At 44.6% G+C, this 24,341-nt stretch overlaps 1 protein-coding gene across 1 annotated transcript in view; it reads left to right on the top strand.

Moving 5' to 3' along the window:
- Positions 1-24,341, top strand: part of KLF7 (KLF transcription factor 7) — a 61,208-nt gene that overhangs the window by 19,864 nt on the left and 17,003 nt on the right. Inside the window, exon 2 of the mRNA XM_082484246.1 lies at positions 12,903-13,515. Within this exon, the coding sequence (XP_082340372.1) occupies positions 12,903-13,515 (613 nt within the window). The remainder of the gene's footprint in view (positions 1-12,902; positions 13,516-24,341) is intronic.

The raw sequence follows: 24,341 nt of genomic DNA, 5'->3' as shown, positions 1-24,341 counted from the left end.
CGTAGGGAAGGGAAGCTGAAAAGAAGAGCCTCTCTGAGGTCCTGGAGCTCGATAGGTTTCTGAGCAGGGCTCAAACAGGTCCTATCCCATTCTCCACCTTCTGGAAGAGTTGAGCTTCTCCTGGCCTCTTTTTTGGCTGATGCTTCATCACAGCCCAGCCTCTGCTTTTTACCAGCCTGCTTGGAGTAACAGGGTACCACTCTCCAGGCCTTTCTGTGTTGTAGTCTCTGCAGACTTGGGAGCCTGCAGGTACCCATACAGGGCATTTCTATGAAGGCAGGTCATGATGGCTTATCATATAGTTACCTCCTCTAACAAAAGGAAGTCTTGTGCACAGAAACATCTTGAATTAACCATGGTGGACATTTGGATGCTGGGAAGTTGCCGTATCTTCCAGGAATACCAAAACACTGCATTCCTTCTAGGCTATTTTCTGGCTGCTCTGCTATTAATAACTTTGTCCTGAAATAGCACTTTCATATTGCAGCATATTAAAATCCATAACAACTGGGTGGGTGTCCACAGTCAACAGACCAAAGAAAGCGAGCCAGCACGAGAGCCGTGGTTGTGTAAATTGGCTCACAGAGGTGTGCTGACTCTGAGCAGCTGGTGATCTGACCTGCCGAGCTTTCTCAAGTCAATAAAACACAGGGCTTTTAATGGGATTTCTCAGTTTCCCATGCCGTGCTGCCGACGGTAGCTGTACAGCCTGCTGGAAACCACGCTGACACGAGACTGATCTCGTGATCTTTTCATGAGGAGTGAGCGGTGCCTGGAACAGTTCTGACAGTGCACCTTGGGTTGCTAATGATATCCACAAAAGGCCCTGCCAGATCTGCCTTTTGTTTGATCTAAGGCATTTTGGGGATACAGGTCTCCTCAGATGCCTGTGGGCAGCTGCCCGGGTTGCTGCTGAGTGGTTGGGCCAAGACTGGCAGGCGCTTTACCAATGTGCTCTGGCAAATTGCTTTTAAAGAATACCATGCTGCTTTTATCAGGGTGTGTAGCAGCCCAAGTGCATTGCCTCTGAGGCTGATCAAAATCCCTGGTGGCTAGAGTTTTGGGACAAGCGCTTTGGCAAGGCAGTGTAGAAAAGAAAAGCAATGGAAAAACATCCTTGGCTGTAAGGGAGCATCCTTTGGAGGGTATCTGGCTTTAGAGTAAGAGGCAAGTTTATCTGCAGTGAGAAATTCAAGCACAAAGGCTGTTGTTTCTATGCATAGATGATGAAAACTCTGGCCTAGAAGTGGCAGAAACCAGTTTGTGAATAACACCATATAGACTGCCCAAATTTAAAAAAAAAAAAGAGAGAGAAAAAAGAAACAAATCCAAGTATCAAGATGTCTGAAGTTGATGTTTTTAAATTCTTCCCATTTTTCCATTTGGGTCACATTGTTCCTAATAAAGTAGACAAGATTTGTAATATAAAATAACCATCTCCAGCCATCAAATAACACATCAAATTCTGCTTCACGTAAGCTACAGAGTTAAATGGCGCTAATCAAAAGCAGAATTTCGTGGAGTTTGAGTGTTGGCAAGGTCCTCAGCTGATGTAAACAGGAACCATGAAATCAGGGCTGCTCTGTGCTGATTTACCCCAGCTGAGAATCCGGTTGTGTTTCCCATTGCTTTGTTTTGAGTCTGAGGTTTTTTTCTCAGTGCAAAACTCAAGTCTGTTGTCTTCTCTTTTCCTTGCCCAGACTGGCATATTTATCACAGTAGCACATGCGTCTTCTTGCTCTTGTAAGATAACAAATTGCCTGAATGATTTAAAAAAAAAAAATCAAAGAAAAAAGCAGCAAATGGCTTTTGTAAATGTGCTTGAACAGTTGCTGTGCTCATATTAAAGTTCAAACTTCAACCAAACAGCCCACTGCTCCCTGCATCGCTGGAGGCAGGCTTTGGTCCTATATGTTTATTATCATTTAGAAATGGTATAAATGCTCTTTTATTCTTTTTTGTTCTGACCTTATTCTACAACACATTCCCCTCCTTCCTCCTGCTTCCTGTTTCCCAGACAGGTCCCCACCTCTTCCTCCCCACAGCCAAAAATAATACAAAAGGGAACATACAAAAGGTTTTTTGAGCCATGAGATGTGATAATGAATGGGCATCATGTACAGGGTAGATACAGTAGTCTCAGTGCAAAAATGTTGAACAGGCAAAATCTAGATGAGGAATTGCATGGTTTTGGGATAGGAATTCAGTGTTATGCATCCTCTTGTTTAATATGTTTTTAGGTCAGAGCAGAAGAGATTACTCGCAACTGAGGACTCCTTTGAAATGTAGCATATATTGAGTGTATAGATCACATCTCCACGTTTGATTTAATAAGATAATTGTGAAGAATTGTGCTTATGAATATGCTGTTGTCTGAGAGTGTGAGAACACAACTGGTGTATACGTTTATGTCAGCTGCTGAGGAGGAAATGTTAAGACATCTCTGGATGTTAATGAAACATCTCTAAAGAGTACATTTTTTCATTCATGATCCTATCCAGAGTAATTACAAGGAATCCAATTCTGCTGTGCAACCCCACTGCAATACTTTGTAAGGATGAATCTTAATTGAGGATCGAGACCTAAAATATTGCTCTGCTTTGTACGTTCCACAGCCGTCAGCATTTGCTCTTGCATATCCATTTCCTGTGAGAAGTTTACCACACTCTGGGGCATGCTTTGAACCTGATCCTTTGATTTCAGCGGGAGCTAGGACCGGCAATTCAAGGAGCTAATTGTGCCTTTTTGCTATTTATAATGCTAAATTAAAGCTGCTTCCAAACTGGATGGCAACAGGTTAAATACACACTTGATGAAGTTGGAGAAAAGTTTGGAGTGAGGGCCACTAGCCAGCTCACTCAAAGCCATTCAACGTTGTTATATAAATAAATGCTCTCTTCAGCAAGATTTTGAGCCACACTTATGTTACATATATATAATTTCTCAAATGGTCATTGTGTGGCTATTTGCTGTACAGATTGCATGGCAGCATGCAGGGCATGTGCTGGTGTTCAAGCACACATGGGTTTTATCGTATTTTATAGTAGCACAATGCACTGCTTGCACTTTTGAATTCTTGATTTGGCAATCCTTAATCCTTTGCTGACACCAATGCTATTTTTCGTTGTTGTGACTGGCTGCAAATATTTTTTCTGTCTTTATTAAACAGTCAAAAAACAACAAAAGGCCTCCAAAGCCCTGGTTCAGTGTTTGCAGATTTCTTTCATCCTTTTTTTTTTTTTAATCTAGATGCCTATCAAATTCAGCAATGCTTAGCTGCAGTCCTTTGTTCAGTATCTCACAACCATGCACTGAAATTATCTGTGCTTAGAGCCCAAATACCACAGATTTTTAGTGAACAAATTTTGCTTGTCCATTTAAAAGAATATTTGTTAGAGAAGATGTATTTCATTATCACTACATTTGGGAACAAGTCTTGATTTTGACGCCTTGGTTAGACTTATAGGTTCAGACTTTTTTTCTGTTTGAGTTGTTTGTTTTACCACCCATTTCTGCTGGTGAAAATTGCTTATTTATGGCAAAAATGGGTTTGATCCTTTGAGCTTTAGAGGCTGATCAAAGTCTTTGATAACCCTGGTTACATTATGCCCCAGAGCAACAGGAAAATGGCTTGTGATTCTGTCCTTTAAGTAAATCCGCATAACTTTTCACATTAAAATGTTTCTTTGCTGAACGTGGTTGAGGCTTCTGCTTTGAACATCTTTTATGCTCTGAAGAAAAATGCTGTGGAGAACATCCAGGGAGAAAGCTGTTCAGGTCGTGGTAGGAGAGTGCTCATTGAGAGCAATGTTGTGCATGAATAACAGTGAATGGGCTGGTTTGGCTAAATACATTTCCTTAAAGGTTCATTCTTTAGGCTGAGACCAAGGGGGAAAATGGGCACGGGCCATTATTATATTGAAGAAATTTGCAAACAGAGGCTTGGGTCCTGTGTAGCATAGTCAAGAGTTAATAGACTTGTCCATTGTAAACTCTGGTGGCTAGTGAGACCTGTCCAGCCGGTGTTAGAGAGGACTAGCCTGATGGCTCAGGCTTATGGTGAAGTTACCAAAGGAAAACAAGTCTTTGTGTATCAAAGGATCTTTGCTGACTATGTGTGTGCCTGCTTTTTGCTCTTGGCAAAAACCTGTTCGTTAAGTGTACAGTTAACTTGATTTGCTTCATATATACAAGGGATTAAGAACACGCATGCAGATATTTACAAGTTAGCTGTCATTAAGTGTCTTGTTGTTGTACCTGAAAAGTGGTTTAAGCTGTCTTTTTTTTCAATGAACTATACAACACATAAGCGAAATGTGCTGGCACACCCATTTTTAAAAAGGGTAGAAAGGAGGACCCTGGGAACTACCTGTCAGCCTCACCTCTGTGCCTGGGAAGACCATGGAACAGATCCTCCTAGAAGTTATGCTAAGGCACATGGAGGACAGGGAGGTGATTTGGGACAGCCAGTATGACTTCACCAGGGGCAAGTCCTGCCTGACCAACTGCTCTGACCAATTACTCTTTCGGTAATTTTACTTTTCAGTAAGGTCTCCTCTAATGCTTGGGAAAACTGCATTTCTAGAAGACTCTAGTGTCTGAATCAATGAAAATATTCATGTTATAGCCAGCTATGGTATGTGGATTTCAAGGTCTCAGTGCTTTTGAGCTAGCCAGGTGCGGGGATGAGGAGGAGCGAGACCCGGACACTTGACCCAAGCTGGCCAACAGGATAATTTCATACCATGCACATCACATTCAATATAAATCAGAAAGTTTGCTGAGGAGTTTCTCTCTTCTGTGATGGCTGTGATCCTGAGAATTTCTTGCCCCTGTGCCAGACCCCTGAGGCCTTCCCTTCCTCCCAAAGCCGTAGTGCTCACAGTGTCCAGCATTTACTGTCCACTGCTGGGAGTGCACAGCTTCCTACTGATACAATTGGCTGAGTATAATCCTCGTGTCTTATATTGGTATTGGGATCGATATTGGTTCTTTAGTATTATTAATGTTAATTATTTAGTATTATTCTATTAAATCTGTTTATATTTCGACCCTTGGGTTTCCTTGTTTTTCTGATTCCACTTCCTGGGTGGGGAGGGGTCATCAAGTGATAGAATAATTGTCTAAACAACAATAAATTGTTGTGAGTTCTTCAAATCATAACACCAACCTAGTGGCCTTCTATGATGGAGAGACTACGTCAGTGGACAAGGGAAGAGCTACGGATGTCATCTATCTGGACTTCTCTAAGGCCTTTGACATGGTCCCCCACAACATCCTGCTCTCTAAATTGGAGAGATATGGATTTGATGGGTGCACCATTCAGTGGATGAGGAATTGGTTGGATGGTCACATCCAGAGGGTAGTGGTTAACTGCTCAATGTCCAGATGGAGATGTGTGACAAGTGGTGTCCCTCAGGAGTCCATATTGGGACCAGTGCTCTTTAATGTCTTCATCAGTGACATAGACAGCGGGATCAAGTGCACCCTCAATAAGTTTGCAGATGACACCAAGCTGAGTGGTGTGGCTGACATGCCTGAGGGACAGGATGCCATCCAGAGAGACCTGGACAGGCTCGAGAAGTGGGTCTGTGTGAGCATCATGCAGTTCAACAAGGCCAAGTACAGGGTCCTGCACCTGGGTTGGGGGAACCCCTGGTATGAATACAGGCTGGGGGATGAAGGGCTTGAGCAGAAAAGGACTTGTGGGTACTGGTGGATGAAAAGGTGAGCATGAGCCAGCAATGTGTGCTCACAGCCCAGAAAGCCAACTGTATCCTGAGCTGCATTAAAAGAAGTGCGGCCAGCAGGTTGAGGGAGGTGATTATGCCCCCTCCGCTCTGGTGAGACCCCACGTGGAGTACTGAGTCCAGTTCTCGAGTCCTTCAGCACGGGAAAGACATGGACCTGTTGGAGCAGGTCCAGAGGAGAGGCACAAAAATGTTCAGAGGGATGGAACACCTCTCCTATGACGACAGGCTGAGAGAGTTGGAGTTGTTCAGCCTGGAGAAGAGAAGGCTCTGGGGAGACCTTATTGCAGCCTTTCAGTACTTAAAGAGGGCTTATAAGATGGGGACAAACTTTTTAGCAGTGCCTGTTGCGACAGGACAAGGGGGAATGGTTTTAAACTAAAAAAGGGAAGATTTAAGCTAGACATAAGGAAGAAATTTTTTACAGTGAGGGTGGTGAAACACTGGAACAGGTTGCCCAGAGAGGTGGTAGATGCCCTGGAAACATTCAAGGTCAGGTTGGACGGGGCTCTGAGCAACCTAATCTAGTTGAAGATGTCCCTGCTCATTGCAGGGGGGGTGGACTAGATAGCCTTTAAAGGTCCCTTCCAGCCAAACTATTTTATGATTCTATGATTCTACAATTCTATGACTAGGACTTTTGTCTTAAACCCTTTGCAATAGAAATGATTTGCTATTGCCTGAAAAATTTTGTTCGTTTCAGACTGCAGTTTTCCCATTTTCCCAAGTGTATTTTGCAAAACTCCTTATTTTAATACTAAAATTCTGTTTATTTTGTGCTGTCCCAAATGTTAAGCTTCTGATGTGCTGCAGCTTTTTGACAACTAGCAACTGCCCAGTAGAGGTTGCCAAGAGGAAAAGCTGGAGGTTTTGGCAGCTGGGTGGGAACAGATGACAATCTTGGAATAGATGGGCAAGAGTATTGGGTTTTGTTGTTGTTCAGGAAGTAATGAAAGCTTTTGGCAGTGGGAAGCAGATGCATCTTTCAAACCTTGTTTTAGTGTTAAGGACAAAAATAGCATGGCATTTCAGGGAAGGCAGGTGAGTTTTGAATATCTTACTCCTCTCAACTTCAGGGCTGCCCCAGAACATCCAGTTCAATATCTCCCTCTGGCATCAGCAACGCCAAGTGCCACCGTAGCTCAAAGCTTTCACTGTTCTGCTGAAGGGTGAAATACTGACACCGGGCACTGGACCTGGTGTGCTGTTTGCTCTGAGCTTGAGTGAAGTGCGGTGGCACTGGGCTTAGAATTATTGGTTTGAGTTACCTTCAGGTTGAGGATACTTTCTCTTCCTTTGCAGTCTTGAGACTTTCACAATTATTTAAAGTTAGAGATGAGACCCTGTTTTTACGTGCCAGTGAATGATGAAGGTTGGAATTTGGCCTTGAGTATTGCATGTATAATTTTGCTTTGCTTGTATAAATTGTGCTGCAAAGAGAATTCTTTCAAGTATTGTGAACAGAGCTGGTAGATCAGACCTGCTTGTCAACCACATTCGACATTTTCATTCTCTGTCACAGCCTGATCTAAGTATCTAGCTTCTTAATTAGGTTTTGGATCACTTCCAAGATTAGTGCTTGATGTCCAATTATATCTGCAGTGAAATGGCACTTAGAAGTAACTAGCTCTTCCAGATAAGAACTTCCTATGATCTGCTAGAAAAATTCAAAATCAAGATGTTATAAAATACTTCTGCATCAATAAAACAAGGGAACCCAGTGAACATGTTGATGAGGTGTCTTTCCAGACTTCTTGTCCTCAAATCATTGTGTTTGGGCTTTTTTTTCACCCTTGACAGAACTTTACTGTTGCCACATTGTCCTGTCTTTAGCTGTGCAAAACACCCAGGAGTTTGAGTGTTGTAAAGACTTCACAACATAGGCAGGTGCTTCTGAAGTGACCTGTGATTTTTCAAAAGCCTGTATATATGGGTCAAATTCTGATCAACAACATGGCTGCCAATCGAAACCAGTTTTCTGCAGTTCATTGAAGCAAGTGTAGAGTTATACCCTGGGAACTGAAAGTTCATTTTGGGTCATCAGTTGGAATTGGTTTTCCAGAGCTGTCTGGACCTGAACCCAGATGCCAAACTTGTGTCCCTGCAGAGGTCCCTGGCCTATGGGCACATCTTTCCCCCATCATTCTCGAAAGGAGAGACAGAGACGTCGGGTTCCTAAACTGCCTCGAGGCTTGACAGATTGATGATGGTGGTGGTCCCAGCTAGAGCCTTCCTGCTGGTTGCTCTCTGGGGGAAGTCAAACATCAGCATCATGAGTGGTGACCCCAGCTCCTTCATATCTGGATTTTGAATGTTCTGGATTGCACTTTAACCTGGACAGCTGACAAGCACCCTAAAAGTTAGGCTGTCTGAGCCAAACCGAGTATCTACAAGTCTGTGAGGGATTGGAAAATCTGGGGTTTGTCTTGTTGTTGTAGTTGTAGCAAAACTGTTTTGATTTCTGCTGGTTGCAGAATTAGGTGAGTGCTGAACTCTGCTGAAAACGGTACGCATGGATCACATCTCTGCTATTGGAGGCACGTGCTTGTGTTGTATTTCATAGTGGTGAGCATACTCAACGTGTTTGGTAAATAATCTGTACCTGTAGACGAACTTTAGATGAGCTCCAGAGGTAAGAATTCAGATAGATTAGAGGTCATACCTTTCTGAATTGGCACACGTACTGAACGCTGAATTTCCCTGGATCAATGGTACCACAAATTCTAAAAGCACTACAAGACAGCACAACAGTGGCTGTCTTGTACAGTCTGAAGGATCTGATGCTGCATGTGGAAGTGTCATGGTGTGCAGTTTACGTGTGTTCTGTTGCTATATATGCCTCAGAGGTTGTGGTGGGCTGCATCAGAAGTGTGGACAGCAGGTCAAGGGAGGTGATTTTTTCCCTCTACTCTGCTCTGGTGAGACCCCACCTGCAGTACTGCATCCAGTTCTGGAGCCCTGAACATAGAGAAGACATGGACCTGTTGGAGCTGGTCCAGAGAAGGGTCACAAAGATGATCAGAGGGGTGGAACACCTCTCCTGTGAGGACAGGCTGAGAGAGTTGGAGTTGTTCAGCCTGGAGAAGAGAAGGCTCCAGGGAGATCTTATAGCAGCCTTCCAGTACCTAAAAGGGGCCTACAGGAGAGCTGGGGAGGGACATTTACAAGGGCATGTAGTGATAGGATGAGGGAGAATGGCTTCAAACTGGAAGAGGGTAGGTTTAGATTAGATATTAGGAAGAAATTTTGCACGCTGAGGGTGGTAAGGCACTGGAACAGATTGCCCAGAGAAGTTGTGGAAGCTCCATCCCTGGAGGTGTTCAAGGCCAGGCTGGATGGAGCTTTGAACAACCTGGTCTAGTGGTAGGTGTCCCTGCCCATGGCAGGCAGGTTGGAACTAGATGGTCTTTGAGGTCTCTTCCAACCTAAACTATTCTAAGACATAGATTCTATGATCTGGGGAGCAAAGAGATGTTAAGAGTTAACAGTGTGTAGGCAGGAAACACAGTGTTTCTTGCAGATGATGGAAAAGTGAGCCTTTTTGCAATTGTATCCAAAACTGAAAAATCAGGCCGAGGCCTTGTTAGGATTGTCCGCGTGCCAGGTTGCCATCCTTTTCTAGCTGGCTTTCTGCAAGTACATGGGGTCTCGCAAAATCAGATTCTGTTCTTTGTCAGCCATGAATCATCATTTGTTTTAACTGGCTAAATTGAGGAGCAAGGTGCAAGGAGAATGACCTTTGTTAATCAGGGCAGAGGGGTTGAAGTAGTGGCTCACTTTTTATCCCTAGCTTGCGAAACTGGCTTGACAGCAAACAGCAATCCTATGAATCTTCTTGTGCTCCCAAAGGGAGCCATCTTCCTCTTTCCATTGCAATTTTTGAAGTCTTTATAGCTGTAAATCCTACAGGCACTGGGTAAGAAAGTTCAATACCCACCAAGTTGCCTGCAATGTAGCAACCAAAGGATAGTCAGACTTGATGTGGCATGTGACATGTATTACATCCATTACATAAAGCTCCCTCTCTCTTGCATAAGTGGTTAAGGAGAAACTCGACATCCAACAGAACTATGCTGAGAGCATGACAAGAGCAGCTCGCTCCTGTCTTGGGTATCCTTGGACCATCTTCCTACTAGGCTGGTAGTGGAAGTAGGAAATCTACAGGGGTTCACCATCATCTGAATCCAGCAGTTTGGGTGCATATCTCTGTGGATAGTGGTCAATATCCTGCTGCTCCCACAAAAAAATGGTAGTTTTTGATGTGCTCGCTGGCAAATGGCTTTGTGGGAATGGAGACCAAAGAACTCTCCTGCCCCTCCTGATGGTCCACTGGGCTGAGTGATGGTCTCAGCCTGACTGGTTTCTCCAGGTCAGAGCTCAAGATGAGGCAGTGAGCTTATTTGGCCTAAAAATTGTCTTGCCAGGGCAGGAGTGAAGAAAGCAAGCTGGTTTCAAAACCCTGCCTCACCACTCCCTGGGTGATTTGGGCCAGGAGGAGGGAAGGTCGCATAAGGTACTTGGCAGAACCTGGGAAGTGCATATGGGGAAAGACGCTTTGTTTGTGCCGGCAATTGCCTGGTCTGGCAAATGCAGCAGCAGGTAGGGCCCTGGCAGGGGGTTAAAGGAAGGGCTGTGGCCGTAACCCCTCGACAGGCTTTGTCTGCCATGCAGATTAGGTGGAGGGCTTTTCTGGCTCAGCGTTGCTAGGCTCTTCCCCCCTATTGACTTGGTGGAGAGGCTGAGGGGGGGCAAGAGGGAGGGACTGCATTATATTGTTTCTTTGAGTTGTGTCCCGTCCCCCGTCGTCCCCCCCCCCCCCCCATGGGGAGATGGGCTTGATCCACTGGTTTTGGATTTCAGAGGCAGAAGGCAAGACATGACCAGCTGGTGTCTTGAAATGGCACAGGTGCAATGGCTGCGGGAGGGGGGAGCCAGGAATAATTACAGGTTTCTGAAGCATCAGGCTTTGCCTGAAAAGGGCTCATCGAGAAACTGCTCTTTATGGAAAATTAATGGTGAAGCTGGAAAAAACTGTCAGGCCCACTATTGTTGTCACGGGGTAGTGATGCCTTAAAGGAGCAGCACCTCCTGCTTGCCTCCCCTCCACGGGCAGCCCGGCGCCAGCGTGCGGCTTTCTGATCCTGCAGCAATTGAAATTTCATGTCACTGTCATCAGATTTAATGGCCTCAAGTCCCTGTCTCTTTCTCCCCCCTCCCGCCCCCTTCTATCCCTAATCTGCGATTACGCTTGCTCTTTCCCTTGGAATCCTTTTATTTATTTGGCCCCTAAACCTGTTTCTGCCCCACTGAGTGAAAGCTAAGTGGGCCAGAAAGCCCAAATTACACGATGTGGGGAATTCAAAAGCATCACCTCTTTTGGTGACGACGGTTATTCCTGAAAGCCTGTGGAACACATTTGGAACACAGCCCCCAAAACCTGTTAAGATTCATCTGGGCAGACACCAGATCCCAAGCTAAAGCCATTCCTCACCATCCCAGAAATGCACTTTAAAAAGAAAATGGAAAGGTTGCTTAAGCCAGAGCACTAACTGGTAAGTGTCCCAGCTCCAGGACTGTGTGCATACACATCGTATATACAGTGTCATGCCTCTGAAGATAACCTACATGCTAAAATCATAGCATGCCTCTGTTGCCATTTCATAGCTTTTTGTCAAAGTCCAACTCTACAGCTCAGGTCTATAATCAGCTATTATTTTAAAAAGAAACAAAAGACAACTTTCTGACAAATTCAGTTCTGAACTCTGAAAATCATCCCAGCAAATTGTGTCTGCAACCGGCAGTGCTACATTGAAAGTAATATTTTTGAGTTATGTGGTAGCTCCTAGAGAGCTGTGAGTGGGGCCTCTTTACATTCGTGTTGATGGGACCTTTATATGCAGAAGGCAGGAGTCTGTCTCTCCTCTGGTCGTATGAAGCTTTTGTTTCTTGTGATCAGATGCTGGGCTCTCCAGGTTGAGATGTAGTTGGGTCATGAGCTCCCACAGGCTGAAGACTGTACAGTCTGAAGGATCTGGTGCTGCATATCTCTATTGAGGAGTAGTTTTCAGAGGTTCCTGAAAAGTATTAGTTAGAATGTCTCTTTCTCCAAGTCCTGTAAAATCTCAGTGGTGGTATTAAACCAGCTAGCCTTTCAGGCAGGGAGAAATGAAAAATAGCACTAATAAACTCCATTAAAAGCTCCTCACACTACAGCAAACGGTTTTCTATAAACAATAAAAGTTTATAATGTTGGTTATGGAGAACACTGGGCAGTGTGATGGTGCCTGGAGGCTTTATTGGGGCTAGCTCAGGGCACCTCATAATAAGGTAAATTCAAGTAGGAGGCTCACCCCATCCTCGTGCTGATGATCACTGCTGTGGACATGCATGAACACATTTTTATGTGGTAGCCTCTTTGACTGCATCTTCACCTACTTTTTAATAAGGTGTGTTTGTGTGCAAGTCTGGTGTCCTCTACACAGCAAGCCCCATTTGACCAGATATGCCAAAACCCCTCTAAAACTGACAGTAGGTCCCTTTTTTTCTGTCACATCTTTCCTTCTGTCAGGCCCTTTAAACAAGCTGTGGTGTCACTGGAAGTTTGTCTCCTATCTTGAAATGCTACGTTTCAGAATTGTCCTGGTTTAGGAACAGATTGGGCGTCAGCTAGCTACGCTGAGTTAAATTTGGAGTGAAAGTTAATGTTTGTGAAGGAAGAGGAAGTGGTTCTTTGGAGAGGTGACTTTTTGTTTGTACGTGGCCAGGTGTTGGGGCCATTAGGATAGTTTCATATGGAAGTAACTGTTGGCCAGATTGCACTTAAAATTGGGAAGGACCTGGTATCCATGGGACAATGTACAGACTTTCATGAAAATGTAGTGGATGCTTTTGGTCATCATATCTTCACTTCTACCATAATAGCCACTACCATACATGAATATTCCCACACTCTGTCTCGGAGCAGCATCAAGCAAGTGCCAAATCCTCATGTCTCCCAAAATGTGACCACCTTGCAAGAAGGTGCTGGTGTGCATGAGTGCTGTCTCTGAATGGCTCTGGACCATGTTGTTCTCCTGCCCTAGGTGGGAGCTGTGCTGTAACCTCTCTCTAACAGTGGTTTCTCTCCTTCCCATTTCCCTTCCCCTCCTACAGACATGCCTGGAGTTGGAGCGATACCTTCAGACTGAACCACGGAAGATCTCTGAGACCTTTGGTGAGGATTTGGACTGCTTCCTTCATGCCTCCTCAGTCCCAGATGCAGAGGACAATATCCGACGGCTGGACCCCATCCTTTTACCAGTGGAGACGAGTACATGCGAAAAAAGTGCCAGCATGGACATTATCCTCTCACGGGACAAGCTGCTGTCTGAGACGTGCCTCAACTTGCAGTCCACCAGCTCTTCCACAGAAAGCTACACAGCTGTCAACCAGGCCCAACTCAATGCAGTAACCTCATTAACGCCCCCTTCCTCTCCAGAGCTCAGCCGCCACCTTGTAAAAACCTCACAAACTCTCTCAGCGGTGGATGGCACTGTGACGTTGAAATTGGTGGCCAAGAAGACTTCACTCAGCTCTGTGAAAGTGGGTGTAGCAACAGCGACTGCGGGGACAATAAAAAGCGGGCAAAGTGACAGTGAACAAGGAGGTACAGGGGCAGAAGCATCCCCAGAAAACAAGAAGAGGGTTCATCGCTGTCAATTTAATGGGTGCCGGAAGGTTTATACAAAGAGCTCCCACTTAAAGGCTCACCAGAGGACTCATACAGGTACTTGTGTAGGATGCTTCTCTCATCTTGTCCTCCTGCCACCTAACCGTAACCATCTCCTTTTATTCTCATTTAGAAAAGAAAAAAAATCTCTTCTGAAAGTCCAAGCTTCTATCTGTGAAACAGGGCAGTGGAAAAATACGGTGGGCTAGCAAACGTACCCATTATTCAATAGAACGGAGGAGTTCACTGTCTACCATTAAACTGTTGGAGTTTCATATGTCTTATGGGGTTTGATGCAGAATAATTTTAGGATACCTAAGGGTATAGATGTATTATTCATGTTAAAACTGTGGGCATGCCAGTTTGGGGTTTTGGCACTCACTTCCTCAAGACAACTTTAAAAATGTTAATTTTAGTCAAGTGTTAATTGCTTCAAGTAGAAAATAGAAATGGGTAGTTTTTTGTTGCCTTTTGTATGGGGGAAAGAGAAAAATGTATTTCAGATCTGAGATATGGAGTTTAGGAATAATATGTGCGTGAGAGAGCGTGTGTGTAGATGTAGATATGTAGGTGAATAGATGCACATAGATGCGCTTGAGATACTCATGGTCTAAAATACAGTAAGGAGAAATTAAAGAATGACATGGAGTTTGAATGGAGTAGTGTAAGTGGAGAGGGAATAGGATGTATGGAAAGATGTCAGGCTGTTACTTTCAGTAATATTTACTAATGTTGCATATAAGCTCCACTGCATAAGCTTCTTGAGGCATACCAAATTGGCTTAGGTTTGGCTGTTCAGGATCCCCACTCTCCTGTCAGTTGTTCATAGTCCCCAGTAGCGTTTCGGCTGGTGTTCATTGGCAGTAATAGCTGTGCAGTTCGCTCACGTTGCTGCTTTGTTCTAAGCTTCACATGTGATGAGAGATGATAAATTCCCATTAGCACTGTCTTATCATGTGATTATTCTTGTTTCCAGAGGGATTGCTGTAATCAGTTTTCTCAATTTTACTGTAAAATGTGTGGTCTCTTACGATAACTGCACATTTAATTCACGATCTTATCATGCGGGCAGATTCCTAATAGCGAGGTTGTTCTTGCAAGGTAGAAAATAACATGTTGGACCAGCACAGTAAATCAAACAAATGTGTGGATTGTTAAGAGAGCTGCATCCATCAAATACTAGACAGCCCTGTAAAAGTTACATGGTCTGAAGTATCAATCATATTGAGACATAAAAGGCATTGGTTTTGATCTTTTTATATGGGCTTTCTAGTGCTTTTACTGGGGATAGCCACCTTGCCAGAAGTGACCTCACTGTGATCCAGTGATTTGAAAACCAGTGAAAGTAGTGCAGTCATTTTAAAATTGGCAGCAACGTGGTCAGGACGCTCCATGTAGCACTGGTGCTGCTGTGAGGCTGGCCCCTGCCAGGGCTGTGCAGGGCGATCTCCCAACCCTGGCCTTACAGCAGGCAACGGGGCTCCTGTGAAGGCACAAATGCAGAGCATGAGAGCTGTTGACGCAGTGGTCTTGTCTGTTCACATGTGACCCCTGTGTTCCTCCTTGAGCTGGGAGTGGTGGGTTTTATATGGCTCTTCCTGAAGTTAGTCAGGGATGTGACATGATCACCTAGAAAGGGTGAACTTGTGGAGTTTTTCTGGTTTTGTCACCCAGTAGGTGGGGATGTGGACAAAGAGTCCTGGGAGTGTACTATTTCAACACCTCCACCTTTTGGAGCCAAAATCTTGCAAGATTTTGTGTGCTTTTGAACCCAGCCTTAGGTCTGGTTGAATTTTGTATCTGAGGTCAAAACCTTTCCCATTGGTAACATCAGCATGTGAAATCTTATTTTTTAAAATTAATCCATGGCGAGAAATATTTCTCATTGACCTTGTGATACTTCTGTTGAATAGCCTTAGACTGTACATGGTGCCGTGGATGTGTATGTGTCTGCCCATCCACAGCAATGCTCAACATTGTGAGAAAGGCAAGTCCACCTTTGCTGGCAGATGGGGAAGACCTGTATGAGATGATGAGACCGCAGCTGCCAGAGTGCAGTGCCCGTACCTCCCACTTCCAGCACCTCACCTAGTGGGTTCAGCTACCCTTCTGATCTTGCCAGTTAAACCGTCAGTGGTTGAGCCAGCCACTAAACCATTTACTACTTTATGGGAGTGTTCCTGTTTCCATCCACCAAGTCCTCAGCAGATAGCATAGGTTGTTAGGAAAGCAGGAAGGCAAAATACAAGAGGGAATAGAACATGGATGAAGAGCTCTCCTGTCTTTGCAGCCATATAAGCACCCTCTACATGACCACTTCCTAGCTGTGCATAGCTGTGTAGAAAGCATGGTTTCATTTTGTGATGAGGACCGAATGCAGCCTTGTTGTTAAAATACATCTTTGATGCAGAACCTGGAAGCAGGTAGGCACCTGGCTACCATTTTTCTCTGTGGAAAGCAAATTGCCTAAATACCTTTGAACATTTACATCTTGGGAGCAATCTGAGTGAATTGAGGGGAGGGGTGTGATAGGCTTATCTTACTAGCTTATTTGAGTCTAAAACACAAAGTTGTTCAGACCTCTTCATCCCTTAAAAATCACTGACTGCTGGGATGCCTTAAATCAGCTAGTACAATCAAGACATTAAAGCTGTTCACAATGACCTCTGGACTGGGGTTTCCCCACATGGAGCTCCTGCCTCTGGTAAAAGAGAGGGACAGAGAGGAATAGCTATGGAAATTTGGGACTGAATTATAAATGGCAAGGCTGCCTTCTTTCCCGTGCACGCCTTCAGGGCTAGGGACAAGGAGCCCTTTTCTCCATCGGTGCTTTGTTTTTTTCACACCGTGAGCTGAGTGTGCTGTGGGTTGCAAATGCACCCAGCAGTGCCAATGGCTAGTAGCCACTTGGCTTAGTCAGTGGCTGAGCCAGAGGGTCTGAAATGATTGCAAGATATTTTCCTTTGGCTGGTAGCTTGTTAGTATGTCATGCAAGAACAGCCTGCCAGTGTGGGCTCTGTGTAAAAGGGTGTGAGCGCCCTGACAGACAAAGAGCTCTCAGTGTGGGGTGCACAGGCAGGAAGGGAGATGCGGGCTGGTCACCCAACTTGCACATGCAAAGTCCACTTGCTGGATCAAAGGGATTTACTGCAGTGCATGAAAACAAGAAAACCATGGGCTGGGGAGCTGGAGGGTGGAAGGCAGCGGAAGGAGGTTGCATTCCTTTCGTTCGTATGTAAGGCTGACCAGACAGACACTGGCTGGCGTTCCTCGCTGCTGTGTGATGAGCCAGGCTGGGCTGGAGGCAATACAGACTGATAGCAGCTTGCTAGATTGGAGCCGATCTTCTCTTAGGGGTTTGCTTCACCAGGGGAGCCCAGAGACAGTCAGCCCCCACATTGTACTTGGTGCTGTGCACACTTCTCTTGTTACTCTCCCGCATCTCATCTGTAAGAGAATCAGGGCAGTGATGTAGGGCCCATCAATGGTTGAACTGGTTATGAAACCACCTTCTGGATGACCTTTGGAGAGGGAAAAACAATCATCTGTGTGGGAGAGAATTTAATCTGGAAGGGAAAGGGAAAAACATTATCTGGATGGAAAGGGAAATGAAAATATTTGACTGAATTCAAAGCAAGCTGGGGCATCTAAAATGAAGGGTGTGTAAAGGAGCTAAGAGCAGTGGTGGGACTGACTGTCAGAGGGCAGCAAAGAAGCCACTCAGGGGTAAAATAGCATCTGGAGCTGTAAACAGGAGGAAAAAGTGAGCTGTAGGTTTGGAAAGGCCATGCTGCCAATGTGAGGGTGAGGTAAAAGCATCTAAAGAAGGAGCCACCAGGACTGGCATGGTAATCCAGCCCTAGTGCATTCTCTCACGCTTATTCATGGAGCAGACATCAGTGCAAACAATGACATTTTGTCTCTTTTGAGAGACAGAAATTTTCATCCAGCCTTCACACATGCATGGAGATGAATCGCCAATGTAATGGAGAGTGGAGAGGGAAGGAATTAGAATGAGCCAAAACCCGGGCATAGTCATCAGTACTTCCTAAATTAGAAAACAGGATATTGCTGGTGAGTGTCTGGATGCAAATAAGTCTAAGGGTGAGCTGGCCTGTGACCTATGGAAAGATTAGTCATGGGACGTCGCTGTGTCTCCCAGATCAAAGACCTCTGGAGGAGATTTCTATCTCCTGACAAAACCATTCATATCAGCCTTCCTTGCAGTAATGTACAGGGGAAGGTATGAGATGGCATGGGTGCTTTCTGGCCAGAGATAAAGCCTCACATATAAATTGACCAGGAAATCCTTAAGATTGGGATAGTGATAAAAAATGACCCTAGGGGGTTCTGCTGGGGTTTGCATTTTATGCATATCAGAAGGTTTTGGGTTTTTCTTTTTCCGTCTAAAACTAGGATCTGATACAACCTAAGATCAAGTCTGAGAAACAGCAGGTGGGCACCTCATGTCTATATTTAGATTTTTAAAGCCTAAAACAAGTGGGAAATACCCATGTAAACAGATGTTACGAGTCTACATGCCATCTTAAGATAACACTTATTTAAGTGGAGTTTGTTTCACATTGTCAGGACATCTTATTTTAAATTATATAGTCCTTTAATCCAAAGTGCTGGGTGAGAGTAACTAAAACAAACAAATCCACCCTGCAGGAAAACAAATTACTACGTTTGCAAGAAAAAGACGAGACACACAAGAGTATTAGAAAGAGCATTAATGATCAGGAAGGTTTTTGAGATGGGATTTAAAACAACAGAGAAGAGCTTTCCCAAAGTGTTGGAGATAGAAGAGTAAACGTCCAGAATTTGGAAACGATCAGAAAAGACCAAACTGAGGAAAGTAGACTGGATGATAGATAAAGAAGATTAATACAAAGTAAAGGAATAATAGAGAAAATGAGACTATCTGTGCCAGTGATAGCACATGAATGGGAAGCTGCATTGCTGTATTGTGGTAGAACCCATGAACAGAAAGGCAGTGAAGAGAAAGGAAAATCAAATAGCCAAGCACAACACCAGTTCTGCAGGATGCAAGGTACTGAATAATGACTTAGGGAAAAGCATTTGAGAGAACAGTATAGGTAGCATAGGAGAAACAAAAGCCGAACTCCAAGATTTTTTGTTATACGGAGACCCATGGCTTTGTAGCAAGTCCCCAGCTCTGTGTACAGGGCTGCAACCCCGCAAGGGGACATGGGGGGGACACGGAGGATGCTGAAGTTCCCATGGCAGCAGCTGAAGTGACAGGTGAATTTGACACTGGAAAAAAGAGCAAGGGAATTGAGGGAGAAGGGGCGTGTGAGGAAGACGTTCATTCAGGGCTGAATTTGTTTTGGGGTACAGTTGCATTGCCAAATTAGAAATTAGTGTTTTGTTGCAAGGCTGGGGGTTTTTTGAGTTTTTTTTGAGTAAAAACATAACAAGAATTTATCAAAGCTGATTAAAATAAGCCAAACCTGATCATGAGCTCTTTAGAACTTTTAGAACTTTCTTTTTGAAGCCTTTTAGCCATTTGGCAAGTTTGGAGGGGAGTGTTGAGATTTGACTGTGGAGGGCAAGAGCCTCACTTCATTATTACAGTGAGAGCTTAGGCTGAGGGAACGAGCTTTGTGAACCTCCCAGGCGGCAGGAGGAGAAGCCCTGCCAAAAGCAGCCCTTGCCATTTAAAACAATGGTGGTGTTCATCCATTGCTTAGTTGCCAATACCTGAATTCTCAGTTCTGTGTTTCTGCTCCGTCGTTTGCCAAATCAATAGCACAGGAGAGTCTTACTGTTTGGGTTTGAAAATATAAATAGGTATTGGGTTTTTGTTTGTTTGTTTGCCATGTGAGATGATTTTTGGCACAAGGGAAACCTAGAAAGGGATGTTTGCTGTCTGTTCAGCAGCTGCAGGAGGGATAGTGCAGGCGCCTCCAAGTATTATGGCAGGCTGCCTTGGTAAGGCACAGAGGAGCCATCTCTAGTTTGTCATCTAGTGTTTTCTTTATACTCATCCACCCCTGAGCCCCTGTGAGGCACCCAGCAAGGGGGCAAATGATAGGGATCACAGAGAAAGACTTGAAGGAAAAATGCTCAGCTTATCTTTTGCCGGTTTCTCTTTATGTTGCTGCTGTCCCACACTGGATACAAACGGCAGGTTAATGATGACAAGCTAAGACCTTTTTGTCCATTTGTCCAAAGCACTGGCACTTAAGAAGTATTTGAAGTCACACCAGACCTGAATCAGAGATATGTACTCAGAGATGCTGGTTTAGGCTAAGGTGGGCTTGCTGGACGAGAAGTGCCTGAGCAGGCTGGGAGAGCTGAAGTGCTCTGGGCAGGAAAAGCCAAGGGCACTACGTCCACTACGTGGCTTTAAACTAGAAGAGGGCAGGTTCTGGAACAGGTTGCCCCTAGAGAGGTTGTTGAGGCCCCATCCCTGGAGGCGTTCAAGGCCAGGCTGGATGTGGCCTTCGGCAACCTGGTCTAGTGGTAGGTGTCCCTGCCTATGGCAAGGGGGTTGGAACTCGATGATCTTCAAGGTCCTTTCCAACCTAAACCATTCTATGATTCTGTGTAACACCACTCTCAAAAACCGGTTGTTTACTACATGTCAAGCAGTGAAGGGCAATGTGCTGCAGTAGATGGAAATGAGAGAGACAAGGACATCAAGTGAGGGCAGTTTAAAGACTGGTGCAGCCATTTTGGAAAGGGGAAGACAACATACTGTGTGGGACCTGCTTTATCCACAGGTCTTTGACAGTGTCCAAAACCTTTGTGTCACTGCAGAACTAAAATCTTTCCATAGGTCAGCTTTATACATCATAAGAAGGCTTATTAAGAATGAAAAGTCTTTAAAACACTGCAGGCCAGTTCACAATCCCAGCAGTCCCAATTTGTAGATAGGCACCCAAATGTTGCATTGGGCAGATTTGCTCCCGAAGGTGTCTGGCCTTAAAAACCTGGGACTGAAAGCTGGAGTTGCAAAAACTGAATGCTGAAAAAACATTTGCAGGCATGCTAGCTAAGCTAACGATGGCGAGCATGTGTTTCAAGATAAAAGCTAATGCCCAGCTGAGTTCTGAAAGAAAGGTGTCCTCACTGTATGGCGGTGCACATTCAGGGGCTTAGAGGGGATTTATTCCTTCCTCCTGAACGTCTGGACTCTTACCGCCGACAGAGAGAACTTAATAGATCAGTTGGACAATTTTGCAATGTCATTCTAGCTTTTTATGATGACCATAAGCGATCATTAGTGCACTAGAAGCTTGTATTAGTTCTTGGAAATGAATGTTATAAAAATACAGGCATGCACATCTTTTGTTCAATATGTAACTGCATGGAACTGTATTACGGTTAATTTTGCATAAAATTCCTTTTGGACATATTCTTGTTGGTCACACGTAGCTTTGCAAAGCTTTTCCTTCTTCAAAGTGAAATTTTCAACATTTGATCCTATTCCAGTGTGGCTACTGTTTGTTATTTTAGAAGTTGGAGGAAAAATACTTGGTTTTTAGGAGAATGTGGCATGTGTGTTGGACAGGGGCAGGGAGAAAAGAGCTGTCCTCAGTGTAACAAGTTTAGCTAAAAAAGTGGCCTATGTAATAGAAAATAGTCTTTGAGTAGAAGACTTCTGTGAATATCTGGGTAAAAATTAACTTGAATATACTAAGCTATGATTTGTTGTAAACTAACTTTTGTGTGAGTGTGGTATATGTGATACATTTTTTTCATTAATTCTTTGCAAAACCCATAGAATCCCAAAGACAGCTCTTTTCCTGGGCTTTGTTTGGTTTTCAATGTGTCGAAAAATATGTTTCATACAGAAAACCTTGTTGTTTTTTAAAATTTTCTCCCTGAAGGTGCAGCATCACCCAGCAACGGAATTTCATAGAACATTTGTGTCCTCCTTTAGTTACACTCATCTGGCATCATGAATGACCTGGGTGGTTTCCAGCTGGGTGCTTGTACCTCCCTTAGAGCTAAGGACAGGTAATCATCTATGCCTTTTCCAAAATCCAGATGACGAAACTTCCTAGCTGGTAAAATGAATTGTCCTTACTCACTGCCTTGTGCTCTTGAGAGTGGGCTGCTTGGTTCACCAAGGTTTGCCCAGCAGTGTTGCCAAGACCTTTTTACTGAGCCCTGCTCAGCGTGAAGCAGTGAGGAGCTCCCGCGCTGCTGGGCACAGCCTGCAACCTCCAGCCCCAGGAGAGGGGGAGAGCACCAGGAAGGATGCAATCTCACTCAGAAACATCGCGCGCTGGCTGCAGCGTAGGTGGCCCTGCCCTGACACCAGCACAGCCTTCACTGGGAGAACTTGCCTGTATATTTTTTAAGCCCAAGCACAGTTGCCCTTCCACCTCCACCCCCAAATCAAATCCAATATCTGAGTGAATGAAAGCATCCTGGGTCGTCTTCTGTTTTTCTTCTGGTTGTTGACAAAACTGGGAAACAGAAAGGAATGTATTTTATTTTCCCCTTGTGTTTTATTCCTGTGCTGTCTCTGCCAGTATGCATCCTTTGTTTTTGGTCATCTTTCTCCAATTTTTCAGTGGCAACAGGGAAAAAATGAAGTGACACGGAAGTGGTGAAAAACATCAGCACTGTAATAGTTTGAATAAGCAAAAACCCACATTCATTAGCAATAATGTGGAGTAAAACCATTTTAAATGTTAGCATTTGGAAAAGGGAGTGTCCATTCCTCCTTAACTTTTCATCGGTTCTAGTCCCTGATACATATTTCTTATATTTTGCCTGGAATATTTACCTTTATGTTTTGCCTGGAATTTCTCAGAAACTCTTGGATTAAAACGCGTGTGGCCAAAGAGCACATCTTTGGTGCACTGCTCCAGCTAATGTAAATATGTGCCATGTCCCATAAAGGGCTGTCTTCATTGTTCACCCTCCGGGATAACTTACAAAAAACAAAGGGAAAAAATATATTTCAGGGTCCTGGAAAACTCTGACCCAGTGAACTGCAGAATTTTTCTCCTTTTTCATCTGTTACTTCTGCTGCTGCTACCTTGCCTTGCATCTTTGAGCTCACAGAGCTCCACTGAATCTGAAACTAAAAGGCCTTATTAGAGGAGATTTTTTTTAAAGTTCTTCCCTCTCCTCTGGGGACCGAAGTAATGGCAGCTTGAAGCAGCGGAGAATGTGTAATTAGGGCAAACAGCGATGCCTCACATGATGGGGAGAAACAGGAGGAGAGGAGGGGAAGTGCGCAACAGCCCGGCGTGCACAGGCTGTTACTAGGAGACCCCGGCACAAAATGCATGAGATGCAGGGTGCTAATGGGCCAGCCCGCCGCCTGGGTACCAGCCCGACCTGCTGCACAGCTGCTTCTGCCCTCCTGTTGCCAAGCAACCCCATCCTTATTTTTTCTTTTCTTTTCTTTTTCTTTTTTTTTTTTTTATTTTAAATTTTCCTCCCCCCTGCCCCCCTCTCCTTCTGGAGGCTTAATTGGGTAGTTTTGCTGCTGGTGTTGCTGCTGGGCCCCCGCCTGGGCCTGCTGCTCAGCTGCTGTCCCCAGGGCCCAGGGCTGGAGGAGGATGCGCCGACAATTAATGGGGCAGAAGCACGGGTTGTATGCCGGGGCTGGCGCCAGCATCCGTCCCCCGGCCCTGCTCCTTGCCAGCCGGGAGCTTCCTTCGGAGAGGAGCTGCAGAGAAGGGGTTTGAATGGGGAGCGGTGTTTCGAAGGCTTTATCGTTCTCGTGGGAGTCTTGCATAGACCCGGGGAGATAAAGTGTGGCGTTCCTCCCCACCTTCAGTGCTTGGCACATATGGCAATGGGCATTCATTAAATGCGTCCTCTTAAGTAGAGTAGAAAATGGAAAATTTCCATTTCTTTGAATGTTGCTTCATGCTTTGCTTTTCTCTGCTTTTCAGCAAGGCAAGTGGGCTTTGTGGATGTGTGTTAGGTGCTTGTGTGTGTGTAAGACATAATGCTGCAAAAATTCATTTCTTTTCGTGTCCTGAATGGCTCCATACCGAAGACTGCTGCTGGCTTGGTAGACAAGCTTTGGCAAGGCCCTTAGGGACTAATCCAGAGCTTTGAAGTTTGTAAAAAGACTGATTGGACATTGGGTCTGGTTCTTAACCTCTTTTCCCCCATCTCTAATATAGACATGATCAGAGTCATCTCTCTGTAAGGGCACCGCTGACCTTTCTGGATGAAAGGAGCTGTACATCGTTCATGGAAATGTACTGCTTTTACACTTGATCATCCCTGCCCATCTAAAAATAGGTACAACCTTCTTGCATTGTGTATTTCACAATTCTGTCACATTCCTCTTCTGCCCTGTACTGTCTCCTGCCAGCTTTTCTCTTGTGCTTTGTCACCCTTTCAAAGGCTTTTCCATCTTTCCAGCAGGTGGCAAAACTGTGAATAAAATGCTTTTTTTTTCTTTTTTCTCTTTTGGTTGGAAAGCATTGGGGTGAGCCACTTAAGCACTGACCACTGGCCCCCCTTGCATTCCTTTGTAATAATAAAAATAATAATTAGGCTTTCCGTTCTCCAACAAAAATCAATTAGGAGTATATTGAGGAATGAAAGGCTCAAGAAAGTATCTGAAATTGATTTTTGTAATTAGTTTTACTGGTTGATGGGTTGCACGCACATACGCTTAGATGTTAGCATTGATCTCCAGAGGATGTGTGTATTAAATAGCCTGTTCTTCCTTTTTGCTAAAGAAATTAACTTATTAATCTTAGAAAGAGCGTGATGTGGTTGTGTGCTGAACTGCAGCTGCTCACTAGCTTTTCTTTAACCTCACCAGCAGAGCAGCTGCCTGAGCCGTGTGGTGGTAACTTGATGAATCTAGTACGAAAGTGGGGATGTTTAACAAGAAGCAGGTCCTGAGCTACTCCTCTTCTGTGTTT

The sequence above is a fragment of the Vanellus vanellus genome (genome assembly GCF_965231255.1).
Source record: "Vanellus vanellus genome assembly, chromosome: 5".
NCBI classification, from domain to species: domain Eukaryota; kingdom Metazoa; phylum Chordata; class Aves; order Charadriiformes; family Charadriidae; genus Vanellus; species Vanellus vanellus.
This window is presented reverse-complemented; position numbering and strand designations above follow the sequence as displayed.